This window comes from Punica granatum, unplaced genomic scaffold, assembly GCF_007655135.1.
Source record: "Punica granatum isolate Tunisia-2019 unplaced genomic scaffold, ASM765513v2 Contig00104, whole genome shotgun sequence".
NCBI classification, from domain to species: domain Eukaryota; kingdom Viridiplantae; phylum Streptophyta; class Magnoliopsida; order Myrtales; family Lythraceae; genus Punica; species Punica granatum.
Window position 1 is genome coordinate 60,196 of NW_022204091.1, and position 16,611 is coordinate 76,806.

The following is a 16,611-nucleotide window of genomic DNA, read 5'->3' on the forward strand; positions in this document are numbered from 1 at the left end:
ACACACACAATACAAAGTGGTACGGTACTTCTTAACTGGTAAACTAAAGTTTGACTGGTCACATACAGCCACCAGCATGCCCTACAGTTTGTATTGTCCGTCTTAACGGAGTGGCGCGGTCATTTTCCGGAAAGATAAACAATGTTGTATCTTGTTTGTGTAAAATTTCCTTGTTCTATTTGGTCTCTGAAAGCGGGTCAGTGGCTGATAATAAAGAGAGAAACTAAAGATTAGTCAAATTTAGTCAAAACTAGTCAATATATCCATTTATTGGTAAATGTTCCCAAAGGAGTTGGTTGGGTTGCTTTGACTTTGTTTATGCTTCAAATGACTTGTCGGAAAGAAGGGTGTTATGGCATGATCTGCAGACTTTAACAGTGGGTATGAGGTATAGTTGGATGTTGATGGGTGATTTCAATGCAATTAAAGAATTAGAAGAGGCCAAAGTAGTTGGGAGGGAAATTGTTGTTGATCAAAGTATAAGAGAATTTGCAGACTTCATTAGCACATCGGAGCTTAAGGATCACCCCTATACCGGCTGTTTTTTCACATGGAGCAACAAAAGACAGGAGGGGTTTCAAGCTAGGAAGATTGACAGAGCGTTGGTTAATGACTTATGGTTTCAACGGGATATTGCCTCAACAGTGGAATTTCTTTCTCCCGGAATTTCTGATCATAGCCCTATCATGTTGAGATTTGGTGCCAAAGAGAATGCGGGCCCAAAGCCTTTTAAGTTTTTCCATTTCTGGACTGAGCATCCAGAGTACTTGAAACTTGTGGAACGTGTGTGGATGGAGGTCCAGGAAGGTAATCCTATGGCAGTGCTTTACAAGAAATTGAGGAATCTAAAGAGACATCTGAAAGATTTCAATAGATCTTACTTTGGGGATGTGCATGCTAAAGTTGACGCCTTGCAAACTCAACTCGCTCAGATCCAAACTGAAATTCTTGAAAGTAATTGCATGTCTTCTGAAATTATGGAAAAGGAAATCGCTATAAGGGTTGAGCTATTAGAAGCCATGGATAAAGAGGAGAAGCTACTGAGACAAAAGTCAAGGGTGGCATGGTTAAAAGCGGGGGATCAGAACACTTCTTTCTTTCATAAGGCAGTGAAGATAAGAAATGCAAGAACCTCCATTCGAGTACTCTACACTAACTCAGGTTCCAAGCTGGAAGATATACATCAAATAAAAGCGGAAGCAGTCAACTTTTACCAAAGCCTTCTAGGAGAAAAGGATGCAAGCGTAGCGGGCACCTCTGCGACGCAACTTTCTTCTATTCTCAAAAAGAAGATCTCTCAGGCTCAACAACAACTGCTTGTGTCTCCTATCACAGAAGAGGAAATCAAATCAGCTCTGTTCTCAATGGGAAATGATAAATCACCTGGCCCAGACGGCTTCACGGTGTATTTTTATAAGCATGCTTGGAGAATTGTTCATAAAGACTTCTTTGCTGCTGTACAACATTACTTTTCGACAGGCGAGCTGCGCAGAGAGGTGAATTCTACAATATTAGCACTTGTCCCTAAGAAGGAGAAAGCTGATCGCATGAAGGACTTCCGCCCTATCTCATGCTGCAATGTGGTGTATAAATGCATTACCAAGGTGATCACCAACAGAATGAAAGGGGTCCTTCCTGATGTTATAAGCCTAAACCAGACAGCTTTTGTGCAGGGCAGGAGAATATCTGACAATGTCTTGCTTGCTCATGAGCTTGTAAGAAACTACCATAGACAAGGAATAACCCCCCGTTGTGCTATCAAAATTGACCTAATGAAAGCCTTTGACTCCTTGAACTGGGATTTTATTCTTAACTGTTTGAAGGTCATGGGATTTCCCCTATCATTTCTCAGATGGATCAAGGGATGTATTACCTCTCCTTACTTTTCAGTGGCTGTCAATGGCTCCTTATGTGGTTACTTTGCCGGCCAAAGGGGATTGCGACAAGGTGACCCCCTATCACCCTATTTGTTTGTTATTGCCATGGAGGTCTTCTCAAAGCTTTTGGACACTGCTGCAGACGAAGGCAGAATCGGCTTCCATCCTAGATGTAAGTCTATCAAGCTCACCCATCTCTGCTTTGCTGATGATCTATTCTTGTTCACAAACGGGTCCAAAGAGTCTCTTGTTGCCATTCTGGAAGTGTTGAACACCTTTTACAACTGGTCTGGGCTCAAGCTGAACCCTGAGAAATCTGAAATCTTCACGGGAGGCATCACTGAGGAAGGCATCTCTATATTGGTGAATAGCTCGGGTTTTAAGAAAGGTACTCTTCCTGTGAGATACTTGGGGCTCCCTCTTGTCTCGGGCAAGCTTTCCACGAAGAACTGCGAGGCTCTTACTGAGAGAATCCTAAAGCGTATAAGGAGTTGGTCTGTGAAACACTTGTCTTACGCGGGACGAGTACAGTTGATCAATTCAGTACTTTTCAGCATGGCCAGCTACTGGTGTATCCACTTCATTCTTCCCAAGAAAGTCATAAAGTTGGTGCAGCAGAAGTGCAGATCCTTCCTCTGGAAAGGCCTTGAGCAGCATATAGGAGGAGGAAAGCTCGGCTGGGAAACTCTATGTCTTCCAAAGTCTGATGGAGGACTCGGTATCAAGGACCTAACCCTGTGGAATAAGGTATGCGTACTCAAAAACCTTTGGTCTCTCCTCGTGCGTTCAGGGTCTCTTTGGGTGGCCTGGGTTGCTAAATATTTAATCAAAGACCGAAGTATTTGGTCTTTAAGGATACCTGGTGATTGTTCTTGGAACTGGAGAAAACTTTTGCAGCTGAGGACTTTGATGTCTCCCTATATCCGCTATTGTGTTGGCCCTGGTACGAATGTATCTTTCTGGTATGACAAGTGGTTACCGGTCGGTTCTTTAATAAACTATTGCACCAGGGGGCTCCAGTGCTTTCCGTCGATTAGGGAGCACGCAACAGTTAGTTCGATTCTGGTTGATGGATGCTGGCATTGGCCTAGAAGCTCGGATCTGCAAGCTGGCCTGCTCCGTGATCTCGCTAATGCAATTCAACTCTCTGATCGTGATAGGGTCACATGGACGGCTCACAAATCCGAGACATTTTCTGTTGCTAGTGCGTGGAAATGCTTTAGTCCCAGAAGCCAGAAGATGGAATGGAGGAACGCAATCTGGTTTGAGGGGCAGTTTCCTCGATCCTCTTTCATTAGCTGGCTTTGTATTCATAATAGATTGAGTACAAAAGATAGGCTTATGAGTTGGAGAATCTCGATTACTGCACCCGAATGCGAATTCTGTAGTTTGGAATTGGAGACCCGAAATCACCTCTTTTTTGAATGCCCTATCACCCAAGGGATTTGGAGAAGTTTATTAGACCGTGTTGGAATGAACAAACACAATGTCGACTGGAATACGGAACTTTGCTGGGTCTCCTCTCTCCGTGGAAAGAAGCTGGATATTATTTGTCTTAAACTTCTCTGGACTCACTACATTTACTGCATCTGGAGGGAGAGGAACGACAGGCTCTACCGGAATCAAGTCTCGCCTCCAACAATTATAATACGAAGGATCTTCTCGGATGTGAAAGCAAAGTTGTCTGTTCTCCCTCGATTCTCATGCAAAATTGCACACTCTATCATTGCGAGGCATATGTTTCACCATTTTGATACTGCAACTAGTTGACTTGGGAGTAGCTCTTGGGTATTTTTTATTTTACTCCGTATAGAGGAAAATGGTATTGGTTTCTGATGTAAATTCATCTGTTATCAATGAAGTTTCATCATTTATCCAAAAAAAAAGATTAGTCAATCGGTCATGTTCGTTATCATGGAATGGAAATGGAATAAACTTATAAACTGCGATAACTTTGTACGCGGACTCCAATTCATTCGGTTTTGATTCCTTCGAACCTAACCTGACATATCTGTGATTATTTGCTGCATTAATTCCCCCAACCACAGGGCACAACCGGGAATTGAATTGCGGGCTCTTCGGATTAAAGGAATTGCGGACTCTTTTAGCAACATGAAGGAAAAATTATGCATCTATCATTAGAAATTTTATTTCCTGTTAAAGAAAAAAAAGACCCAAACAGCCCTCAACACGACAAATCTCCCATTCCTTCTTGCCTTTGCTAATCCATCAATCATAGAAGCCCTCCTGCTTCCACACATCAACAAGGAAATCTACCATTTCCTGGCATTTCCCATTCACAAATACATTTCAGAACCGATTTATTACTTTTACTATCTTAGTAAGAGGAATAGTAAGAGGAATAGACTGCAATCAAAGTTCACAACTTACTGAGAGCGGGATAGGCTGAGGAAAAGGCTTGTTCGTGCCGAGCAGGCCCTCGTAAGTTGCATTCCAACTGCAGTAAAGTCATATAAATGGGAAAATGACAATGCTCAGCAATCAAACTCTTGTATTTACGTGAGTCCATATGGGACCCGCATCCTGATATAACTGAGATTCACAATTAATGACAACTGCAGAATAGCAAGAGATCCTAAGGGATTGGAAGGAAAATAACTGACTTCTAAGAAAAGGAGGCACCTTATATTTTCAAAATTGAAAGAGTACTAGCACAATTAACCATTTAAATAAAGAGGACCTAAGCTTTCAATGAGAACTACGATCAAAGAACTGAATGAATTAGTTTGATTAAAAGTTTCGATCATGTGATTCCTTGGAGTTAGTTACAAATAAGTGTGGCAAATGATCAAAGGCAACACAGCATAGCTAAAGCAAACATTGCTGGATCTCTAAGATCAAAGGCAACACACCATAGCTAAATCAAATATATTCACCTTATTCTCGGTTCTCTAACTTGTTTTTCATTCTGAGTACTCTTATTTGCAGTCCACTGTTCCCTCATCTGGTTCCAGAGAATAAGACCTGCATCCCGGTAAAACTCTTTTCGTCACACAAAATACAACTGAAAAAAGTGTACGAAATGATTGTCGATAGTAGAGCTCCAGGATTCAGTTCACACTTCATGATATCACACGCTATAGAACTGATGAAGTTTAAGTAAATAAAAAATGAAGTGAAAGAATTGATACTTCAATCAGAAGAAAACTTCAGATAAACAAGTACTTGCCAGGGTTAACGAACTCAGGTGAATTGCTTGTGGAACCTGCATTATGCTGAGAATCAAGGGTCTGACTTGATGTGTTTCCTGATGACAAGCTTCTGTGAGACAAATCCATTTCATGGGCGCTAGTGCTCCAAAAATCATCTGCAATGCCAGGTTTCTTCACGGTTTCACTTTGGTTTTTTCTCACTTCCTTTAGAGGCCTGTCCTCACCAAGGATCAATGGGTATTCAGAACAGCATCCAAGGCAACCTCTGCTCTGTTACAAAAATAAGGTCTATGCTATAAAAATGATCGTACCAAAAAATAAATAAATAACAAAACAGATCACTAAATATATACATGCCTATACAAGTAAAAATTTCATCAGAAACGACCTAAGTTGTAGTCATCCTTCTATCCCTGTCTTTACTTATTTCTTTTTTTGGGTAATTTTACCCAAGTTTTATAACGACGAATGACAAAAGACCAAGTAGTCATTTCCAATTCTGCAGTAATAATCCCACGGAAACAAAATATCATACACAATGATCATGAAACTTCTATTCAAAGGATTTAACATTGTACGCTCAATTATGCTACAAATTACCAAATTGTAAGTTGAACATGCTTTTAGGAAAAAATGCAATACCATTGTTCCCGGCTGTAATTCCACTCATCAACCAAAAGAATAAAAAAGAGTCTTACACTGAAAAGGGCCCCGCATTTTTCCTTTAATTTCTCCATCATGAAGCGGACGATAACACGAATATAAACCCACGAGAACCCAAGAAATGAACAAAAAGGTTCCCTTCCAAGGCATCCCTTGAACTGAGTTAAAATACAGAGCCTAGAAGACATAGTTAAAAAGAGAATCCTACGTCAAACTCAACAGCCTGAGCTATCAAGGAAAGGATAGCAGCAGAAGAAGGTCCTGCTCTAATGCCAACTCTCTCTTTGAACCAAAGCTCTTGCTTGCAGAACAAGCAAATGCAGATACTTAAAATAAAGGGGTTTTACCCTAAATGGCGCATGGTTTACCTATTTTGTCAAATTTATCCTATACTTTTTTTTATCATATATATCCCATGGTTTACTTTTTGCATCAAATCTATCCCGACATTATCTTTTCCGTCGACATATAACGGTCGTACTGACGTGGCACGTGGAGAGATAGTGGGCCCCCACTTGCCACGTGGGTACCATGTCAGCACGGCCGTTAGATGGCGATGGAAAAGATAATGGCGGGATAGATTTGAAGCAAAATATAACCATGAAATATAGCTGACAAAAAAAAAACATATGATAGATTTGACAAAACGTGTAAACCATTGGTCATTTTAAGTAAAAACCCCTAAAATAAAACCAAAAGGCTAATCCTGGACTAAATTAAAATAAAACCATTAGACATATTCTGATACTTAGTTAACCTAGGAAGTTAAGAATTCATGTTTAAAGTATTGATAGCCTTTTTGAGATATAAACATGATCACCTTATTCTTCAGCTCCGGCTTCAGAAAGAATAATGATCATGACATATCTGACAGAATATTTGAAACACAAGATGACTTTAAAGGTAGACAAACAAGAAAGAAACACTACAGAAGAGATGAAAAATTAATGCCAAGAACAGATAATCTCGATACTTTCTTCGGTTAGTGTCAGCACCCCATTTTGGTCTACCGGCTCCAACAGAGGACTTCCAACCAAAGCTCGGAACACTATTCATAACCGGGAAAACCAGAGGCAAACATGCGGGCACAGAGTCATGGGTTGAGGGAGAAAAGCATGGTCCACCGAGAAAAGCGGAGGAGAGCCGTCAGAAGAACGGACGAACAAGGAATCCCGAAAACGGCGGAGCTGGCACTGTGGTACTATTCATCACCGAATCGCCGAAGCATCGAAAGGTGCCCAATATGGGACTCTAAAAATCCCCCTCGGTGCCAAGGTGACCAATGACACATCCGAGCGCGCTCGGAGACATCCTGCTTAAGCCGGGACACCCCGATCCCTCACAGACGCCTTTTCCAACGGGGCTTCGGGAGACCCGACCCACTGACAAATAAACGGCACCCGGAAACGGGCCTACATGCACCAGGGACCACCGGGGTCGGGAAACGAGCTTCAGATGACCTCCCGAAACTCAACTTGGTCTCCCGAGGGACGTTTCAGTGGTCACGAACGTCTCCCGGCGAGCCTTCGGGGCACGTCCACGGAAAACAGAGACCACAGCGATCCCCGAGCACCTCAAGACGTTCAGGGAACACTAGGAAAACCCCGGTCAAAAATCCATAGGTCTTCCCGGGCCAACGGTCTTCGGCCGAGGGCGACGAGCCAACGATCTCCCACGAGGCAAAAAGGTCATCGAGACGAATACTAAGATGCACAAAGAGCAATCGAGGACCGGGGGCATCCAACTCCACTCCGAACGTCCGAACAGGGCGAAACCGGCTCTCGAGGCGCCGAGTCGCCCAACACTCGTTCACACGACGTATGGCGATATTAGGTTCATTCCAATCCTCTTCGTTCAAGCATTCCAAATCTATAAATTAATTGGACATCGGAGATCGGACGAGCGTTCAATCAAGACTCAAGCTTTTTCCGGCTTTTCTCTTAATCGAATGGGGCCCACAGCTCAGCCAAGCCGAGCCATCAAGCCACGACTCAACCCCATGCCACGGCTCAACCCTTCAAGCCTCGGCTCACCCGCAATCAGCCGCGGCTCCCCCCATGGCCGGCGGCTCCACCCTTCTCCTCTTTCCTCCACCACACAATTCAAATTCTTCTTACACACTTACATCCATCACCTCCCATCACTCCCCATCACTCAACCTCTTGCTTCCCCTACACTCCATTTGACATTTTCCCCACACTAATCCCCCTCCAATTTTCGGCAGCCCACATCTAGCTCCCTTAACCACACTTAGCTTGCCCTAATTGTTTCATTAAGCTCCCCTTTATAAGCCCTTGCACCATTAAGCTTAATCACTTCTCCATTCTCCTTCTCTCTCAAGCCAATCTCTCTCCAAAATCCTCTTAAACTCCAGCCCACTCCCACGTTTCCGTCCAGCCCTTGCCAAGGCCGAAATCGGCCAAGATCATCGGAAAACCACCCGGTATTCCGGAAACCACCCGACCCCACTTAAACCAAAAATCACCAAACTCCCTAGCCTACATATTTTCCATCCCCTAAGTCCATTTCGGGCTTAGATTTTTCATTCGAAGCCTCTAACGTCAGGTTCCAGCCGAAAGGAGAATCGGGTCCCGTGGGTCACCCGAGTGCACGCCGGACCTCTACGCGTGCCATTTCGCCCCACGACCTTGGCGAGTCGTGCCATCACGTTAAAAGGGTTCCTCACAACCCTCACCGTCCCCCGTGAAGAGGTGGTCACCGTTCGAGGGCCGATCCACCGCGCACAACCTCCGTTCCACCCCTTTCCTTTTATCGGGTTCCGTTGGTTTCCCCGGGTTTCTTCTCACTGTTTCGGGTGTGTTCAGGCCTTGGCACGTTCGGAGTTGTTCGTGAACGTCTAGGTCTGCCCCTTAGGAGTCCAAGGAGCCCGATCTCGCACCGTGCCGTGGCCGGAGCTAGCGTGCCGACCTCATTCTTCCCTTGTTGCCGCGGCTGTCTTTCTCTTGGGTCACTCACCCGTAGCTCCTAGCCGAGTCTCGCGACTCCCACGACCGCTTCCCCGACTCTTCTCCTCGTGCAACGAGGCTAGGTAACATCTATTTACAACTTAGATACGCTAGAACCCTTAACCTTTGCTTGCATGAAGTGTTTATATGGTTTAAAGGTTCGGGATGCATGAAAGCTCACGTTTTTCTTTCGGATCTATGCCTCCCATGCATTTTCATGCAACGTGCGTACGTTATATCTACTTGTATGATCGTGCCATGTCCATATGATGTGTGAGCTTGCGTGCCACGGTGGAAAAGGGCTCGGTTCCGGACGGGAGAGGTTCCCTTGGCCACGGTTGAGCCACGGGACTCACGGCCTAGTCTCTAGGGAGAGACCCGTGAGCTCCATTGGCTTGCCCGGGGCTAGGGTGCTCTCTCTTTTCCCGAAAAGAGTTGATTCCTACGTCTCTTCACCGTTAATCGCATATAGCATGATGGCATGACGGGAAAAGACCCGAATCGGGGCCGGAGAAACTCTCTCGACCCGTGTGAGCCATGGAAGCTCACAGCCTTCCTTGAAGGAATGTGGCCGAGAGCTTCCTTGGACCACACGAGGCCGGGAAGTCTTCTTCCACCCCGAGTCGGGCCGATTCCCGTGTTTTCATCCATTTCGTTATTAGTTGAATCGATGCCGTGTTTGTTGTTTCCATTCAAACGTGTCGTTCGTGCGTGTTTTGTATGATTTCATGCGATTATGACCATGGCTAAACGTGATTAAATGAAGGGAATAATACGGGATCAAGGAAAAAGAGCTTGAGAAGGGTTCGGCCATGCCAAGGAACCCACGGCCATCCCCTTTGCAATAGGGGCCGTGAGGCTCCTTGGTGTGCCCGAAGCCTTCGGGCTCTCCTTTCCTCGAGGCCGCATGATTCCCGCGCACCACCCTTAATCCTATCGTGAAATTGGATAAAATTGTTTGTTGATTTTGTGAATACGATGTTTTGAATGTCTTGTGTGTTTATTTGTGTAAATCGGTGTTACGTTAATGTCAATCTAATAAAACATATGTCATCCTCATGTGTATGTCGTTCGTTGCATGCAAGGGCTGATTAGGAACGACATGAAAGACCCACCAAAACTCGAATCGGGTCAAGGAGTATTCGGCCATTCACCCTCAAAGGGGTGGCCGAGTCATCCGTGACCTCCTCGGAGTCTCGGTTGGTCTCTCCTTCGTTCCAAAACCGATCCTTGGAATTGTTCGTGATTACACTTCCTTTTAATCGTTGCCTACGCGTTCATTACTTGTTAGACATGTTATAATCCGGATGTCAACCGTCAAAATCGTAATCGCAACATGGTATAATAAATGTTGAAGAATCTCACAAATGGGCAAAGGGAACGTACCACTCGGCTAATAAAATCACTTGGGCTAAACAATTGGGCAAATCGATTGATAAATTGATGAACGCATCGATGATTTACGGAATGGCGAGAATGCCCTTTTCCATTAAAAGCTCACAATTTCAAAATACCGGGACACGTAACACGAATAGAGTTCATGTCTAACGAGTACTCACATGCTGTGACTCGAGTTGGGGCCCGATTTGAGGCGGCTAGAGTCAAGGCGCGCGAGTCCTTCTTAGACTCCTTCGTGTGACGCGATCTCCAATTTATATCCGAATAATCGCAATTTTATCATCCAAGGGCATAATCGTCATTCTGCGATTCACCGATACCCTAGGCGTTAGGGAGTCGGAAACACCTCGATCCATGAACGAAAAAGGGCAACCCGTTCGGGTGCAAGTTTCATTTGCACGGCCCATTTCATTCACTTTCGGTGTTTCTATCTTCCTATCGTAGATTCAGTGGTGAACATTTTATTTCAGTTGTAAAACGTGAAGGACCGGATTAATCACGCACCCGACCTAAATAAACATCCGATAATGGATAGGCGGAATATTAGATTCCAATTTAGAGTCAAAACACAAGTTTGGTTAATTCGGTGAAACCACAGTGACGCTCAACCGAATGAAAGCTCTAAAACAAATCCACCCATGTAATCGGCTTAGAACCATACTCTAGTCCACCACCTATGTTTGCCTAGGATAGACACATTGTTTGCTAATCAACCCCGGTTAATAACCGATTAAATCACGTACATTCGGCTTAATATACAACTTGTCTGTATTTATCTGTATTTGTCAGTTCTTGTCTGTCTTTCATCAGTTTTATCAGTTTTCTTCTGTTTTCCTTTTGTTTTTGCTGATTTGTTGCGGTTCGGGTCCGAGCCCATAGATTACGTGTTGCACGGGGTCCAACGCCCCAAATCACCAAACACGAGGTCCAACGCCTCCTGATTCACTGAGCGCGTGCAACCCGAGTGCGGAATGGGATCTAGCCTCGAGTCACCATCACACTCAAAATATGGCCTATGTGGAAGGCAATTTGGATTGGATGTGTGAAACGTGTTTAGATATCACCCGGGAGCTCGATCGGTCCAACGGTTACAGTGGGAACTAATCGGTTCTCCTGCAAACCGTCGATTCGATTGGACCTGACCCCTGGCTCTCTGAGCCCGCGTTGCCTTAATTTATTTATCGGTCATTCAAAACACACGGTGAGCCGAAGCGGAATATTGGCCCAATGCAAACCGATCGGGATCCATTTACTTTATTCAGTTGTATTATGTAATTATTTGAGTGTATATTGTGAGGACCTTATTTGCACATCTATTCATTCATTTGTAAGGATCCCCGATCGGCAAGCGAGAGGTCCGAGTGTCCAATTGGTTAAGTTGGTCTATCATCACCGAAGGATGAGCAAGCTTGAACAATCGTGGTCTCGGTTCGCGCAGGGAATCGACCGCCTTGGTCCGATGAACTGTAACGATAAGATAGTGAACCGATCCCTCGACATGCGAGCCTAGTCACCTTTCGGGTTCTTGGCCCAACTCAATCAATTCATCGATTTTACGGTGTCAAAACGGGCGAGTCAACTGCAACCCTGAATCACGCGGTAAATGAATAAAATGGCAAGCCTAGCAAGCTAGAGTACCGAAAGGGCGTGCGGGATATAGGCCTGCACGTAATAGAACCCCCGAATTCGGAATTTTCGGTTCCGTACGACCATTGCCTTAGCATTTAGGTGTACTCCGTACCCCTAGACCCGGGTAACTTGCCAGGCCCTCGACTTTCGGGTCGTAAAATGGCAAGTGGCGACTCCTTCTCACGTGCGTCCATCGCGCGTCCCCGGGAAGGTGGACCCTCCCAAGCCACGTTGCATAGGCTTCGCGCATGCGTGCCCCGATGAGATGAAATTCGGGTGCGCACAGTTAGGATGAAGTATTAGCATCAAATCTTATGATAAACATAGCTTCAGATAAATTTATAATCGAGATTCATTTACAGCATCTCCGCTATCAAAACAGACTACCAAGAAATCAAGAAATATAGGGGAGATTCCGGATGATATTCAGAGCATCCTCCCTGCCCAATCCACTTATTAAAGGAAGCGCATACGACGCAATCAAACCATACGATGAACAAAGCAAACACAAGAATGTCTCACCCCATGAATACAAGCATCTGATGGGCCCAAGAAGGAACGAATCTGCAGAACTGCATCCAGAAGAGATTAACAAGAAACCAATTCAGCACTTGGTGAAAGGAGAGCTAGATCTCACAACGTTACAGAAATCAGTCATACCACGAGTCAGCCGCAACAACCCAGAATCATTTTCTCTAGTACAAAGTAAAAGTAAAAAGCTTGAGCTTAGTTGTTCAAGTGTGAAAGCATAATCATACAAGAGATGGCAAATCAATCAAAGGTTCCTCTTTTCTTCTTGGGATACCTCAACAACGCAGACATTTTTATTTTTTCATCCCGGGGACTTCGGTGGGTTCCTCTGAATCTGTTGGCCCTTTGTCGGATTACTGATCAAAAGGGCAAAATCTAAGAGCCTCCTTTACCTTCTTTGGTTTCGTCTTACTGCACGTCTTTCCCTCCCCTTTCTTTTTTATTTTCTTTTCTTTTCTTTTGGGTGAATTTTAGCACAGTATCAGAAGCTGTGGAAGACGCAGCATTTTTTGTTTGGGTTAATTGCACTGGTGGTCCAAAAAGTTTCATGAATGTTTCAAGTTGGTTCAAATTTTTTTTTTTGTAATTTGTTGGTACATTAAGTTTCAAAACATTTTCGATATAATACATTCCGTCAATTCATGATTGACGCCGTTAGCAAAATGCTGATGTGACAAGAATATTATAAGAAAAAATATTTTTAAATTTTAATTAAAACTCCAAACTTTTTAAAATTTCAAAACGACCTAAATTTTTTGAACTTTTTCAATTTTACCCCAATCCCTCTCTTTCCTCAACTGTTCATCGTCCCCGTACCCCCCTCTCCTTCGAATCGGCGAGTTCCTTGTCCCTCTAATGCAAGGATCTTCGAGGTGTACTGCTTGTTGCTTTCAAACTACTTTGCCCTAATCGTGGTTGAGGAGGCCGAGGATGGAGGGGACGGCGTTGAGGGCGACCAGGTCAAGGTAGAGCTCGGGGGATCCGGATAAGACTTTGAGATTTTGAATCTCCTCGTGGAGCTCAACCTCGAAGTTCGCAAAACGGTTGGGCTGGTCGGGATACTTGAGGCGAGCCTCGATGTTCTCCTTGAGGCGTTGCTCGAAGGAGAAGACCAGCTTCTTAAGGGTCTTGAGGTCAAGCACTTCTACGGTGTTGTGGGATCTCTCTACGGCTTCCAGGAGAGAGATATCGATGTCGCCGTCGTCGCCCCTCTTCCACTTTGGGTAGAACAACCTTTTATCAGTATCACTCTCGACGTTGAAGGGACGAGGAACTCGCCGGTTCGAAGGAGAGGGGGGTCTGAGGACGATGAACAGTGGAGGGGGAGGAGGAAGACGATGAACAGTGGAAGAGGAGAGGGATAGGAGCAAGATTGAAAAAGTTCAAAAAATTTAAGTCGTTTTGAAATTTTAAAATTTTAGAGTTTTAATTAAAATTAAAAAAAATATTTTTTATTATATTTTTCTTGCCACATTAGTATTTGCTAACGGCGTCAATCATGAATTGAGCGAATGTACTATATCAAAATGGTTTTGAAACTTAATGTACCAACAAGTTACTAAAGGAAGGCTTGAGGAGTCGGGTCCCACGGGGACATATGGGTCGAATAGGCCCCACAGAACCGATAGGGTATCTTGGGGACTGTCCTAATGCTCTTTTCGAAGGGTTTGCTCTAGTCGGGAGCCCGCTCGGGAATGTAATGAAGTAAGCAAAAATAAAGAGGGAGTTTAAGAAGGAATGTGTGTTTGCGAGGTGCGTGTTGTTTCGACTGCTGGTTAGTAGCCACTGCGATGGGTGGGCTGCGCCTCTCCGAAGTGTTGCTCAGAGTGATACGAGTCACTTGTGTTGATTGGTTGTGCTTGAGTGGAAACTAGCATTGAAAATGATTCTCTTCAGGATGCGAAAGTGCTGGGAATAAGTGAAGAAAACAATGGTATGGATGCAAGAAACTTCAAAAATATGTAAAGGGATTTCATTGAGATTGGTGTTAGTGCTACAACAAAAAGGTCCATCTTCTGTCGTGTGGCTTATAGTTTCGCCTACACGCGGGGAACATTATATACATAGATAGCATCATGGGGAGGCCAGCTCTTCCTCTTTGGCTTTGTCCTTGCCCCGAGGACAAATGCCGATCAGGTTGATAGCTGGAGTTGAGCTCGATCCGTGGTCGGGGAGGGGTTGGCTTGGACATTCGGTGGCTTGACCTCATTGAAAGAGAGTTATTTCCTCTCGATCATCTCCTGCAGTTTGCCTCGGAGGGTATAACATCATTATCCGTTGTATGCCGCGGAGCACCCATGTGGTACTCACAACTGAGATTCTGATTTTGGTTCACCAGGTTGAATTAAGGGTGAGGGGCCTCAGGTGCAAACCTTCTAGCCACCAGAAGTTCGCAATAGACTTGTGACTGGGGAATCGACAGAGGCGGGTACTGAGGTCGCGGCCTGCCCTGCCCTGCCCCCTGTCGCCTTGATGAAGTTGCGGGGTTGGGGCCCGTTGAACCGGTAAAGGTGCTCTTAAAATCAAGGGCATGTCGGAGGTGCCTGAGGATGGGTTAGAGTATAACGAAAGGCGTATGACTATAGGGCCTGCGACGGAGGATAAGCCGGTGGGGCCATGTAATAAACTGGCTAGGCGGGATAATGATGCTACTATAAGTGTAGAGGAGCCGGAGCCTGCGTCTGGACAACCGGTGATGCAGGCGGGAAGTTCAGGGAGTACTGTTGGGAGCCTTGATACCCGGGGTTAATTGCATTGACAGTGGTGTCTTTGCTTTTCCTCTGGCAGGTGGAGGGCGTAGCAATAGTGGCCTTATTTGAAGATTCCTCCTCCTTCTTTTTGACCGGGTCCTCGATCCTACCGAGCTTGATTTTGAGATCAACCTTTTTATCGGCCATGATCATCTTGGAGAATGAGGTCTTGTGGGCCAAGAGATGCAAATAGTATGCACCTTTCAAGGTCCCGTGGAACATCTGGATCTACTGGGACTCACAGATTGAGGGGAAGTGCTTTGCCACTTGAGCGCGCCAATGGACAATGTAATCCTCAAACTTCTACCCGTTCATCATTTCCATTGTGCTCAAATCTAGCAAAGATGGGGGCTCGGTCCAAGTAGAGATGTCCTCAGCTCGGAGCGACATGAACCAATTAAGGGCCGGTGCAGTCAGACTCTCTTGGAATGTGGTGATGACAAAATGTTCATACTCCTAATACTGGAACATCTTCCCTTGATAATGACGAAGGTGGTGCCGCAGATTTGACGTGTCATCGTACTTCTTTAAGTTCATGACATTGATTTGCAGGAGCAGCCGCATGCTCGAAAAAAGATTCAGGTCCAAGTAACTGGTGTCATATCAGGAATCACCAGCCTTAATGGCCCTCATCATCTCATCCATCTTCCTTAGCCAGTGCTCCTGCTCGGTCTTCGCTTCAGTGAGATCATATATGGGTGGAACTTGGGGGGGGCGCATGAGTAGGCGTGCCCAGTTCAGGGAGAGGGTTGTTTCTGGGAGTTGGAGCTTAGTAAGAGGGGCTAATGTTAGGTAGTAGAGTTGGGAAGGTGAACGGCTTAGTAGTGTGAGCAGGATTGTGTGCGCTTGATGCTGGGAGGACCATCAGCGGAGGAACTACGTAGATAGGGCTGGGACCGGCATGGATACCAGAGGCGGCACAAATATGGCTAGGTCCGATGTTAGGATCGTCATCAGTGGAGGAGGGACAGCTGCTGGAAGAGTCAGTAGCGGCGGAGGGATGTTGACCGAGTGGACCGCCAGTACGTGCATTGTCGGTGGAGTGGGTGCATCACCGCTCTTCGGAATATAGGTCGGCAGGACCCAAGGGTTCGGATCAACCGTTGGCCCCTGCCCTAGAGGGGAAGTAGAGCTCGATGAGGTACGATTTGGACCTTTGAACAGGGCCATGAGCTCAACCACATCGGCTATCATTTGACTGAACGCACTATCGAGCGCTGCAATGCGCGCAGGTTCGCCGGAGGTAGGTGGTGCTTGAGCTACTGGTGGTGGGACTTGTGCTAGAGGCGTCCCTAAGTATGCTGGAGGTATGCTTGAAGAAGCCAGTGACAAGAGATGTACCGAGGGGGCCCTAGAATGTGTTGACGGTACACCCGTTGAGGTCAGCTGTGGTGGCGCGTGTGCCGTGTGTGGCTGAGAATAGGCCGACGCTAGTGGGGCGGTTTCCTCAGGGACGATAGGCTGGTTTTCTTCTGCCATCCTTAATCGTAGGCGAGTGGGATAAGGGTGCAACACCGCTAGTTATAAGTACCTACATCCCATAGGTGTGTGAATTATAGTGCGAGAAAATTTCGTTTGAAGAGTAAACATGCAAAACAATAAATAAAAAGATAGAATGCATGAG

General features: G+C 45.5%; 1 protein-coding gene across 5 annotated transcripts; it reads right to left on the reverse strand.

Annotated features, from left to right (window-relative positions):
- Window positions 1–3,936: 3,936 nt before the first annotated feature.
- LOC116190022 lies at window positions 3,937–12,635 on the reverse strand. 5 transcript variants are annotated; one of them, XM_031519696.1, is made up of 7 exons: window positions 12,512–12,635; window positions 12,367–12,401; window positions 12,229–12,278; window positions 5,068–5,320; window positions 4,775–4,862; window positions 4,269–4,335; window positions 3,937–4,160 (listed from the first exon to the last, which is right to left on the reverse strand). In XM_031519696.1, exons 1-7 carry the CDS (start codon window positions 12,526–12,528, stop codon window positions 4,107–4,109), a joined length of 564 nt encoding a protein of 187 aa, XP_031375556.1. In that variant the 5' UTR covers window positions 12,529–12,635; the 3' UTR covers window positions 3,937–4,106. The 5 variants fall into 5 exon arrangements, with proteins under 5 accessions (XP_031375556.1, XP_031375558.1, XP_031375559.1 ...); XM_031519698.1 differs by having other exon boundaries at window positions 5,068–5,315; window positions 12,512–12,562; XM_031519699.1 differs by lacking the exon at window positions 12,367–12,401 and having other exon boundaries at window positions 5,068–5,315; window positions 12,512–12,634.
- Between the last annotated feature and the right edge of the window lie 3,976 nt (window positions 12,636–16,611).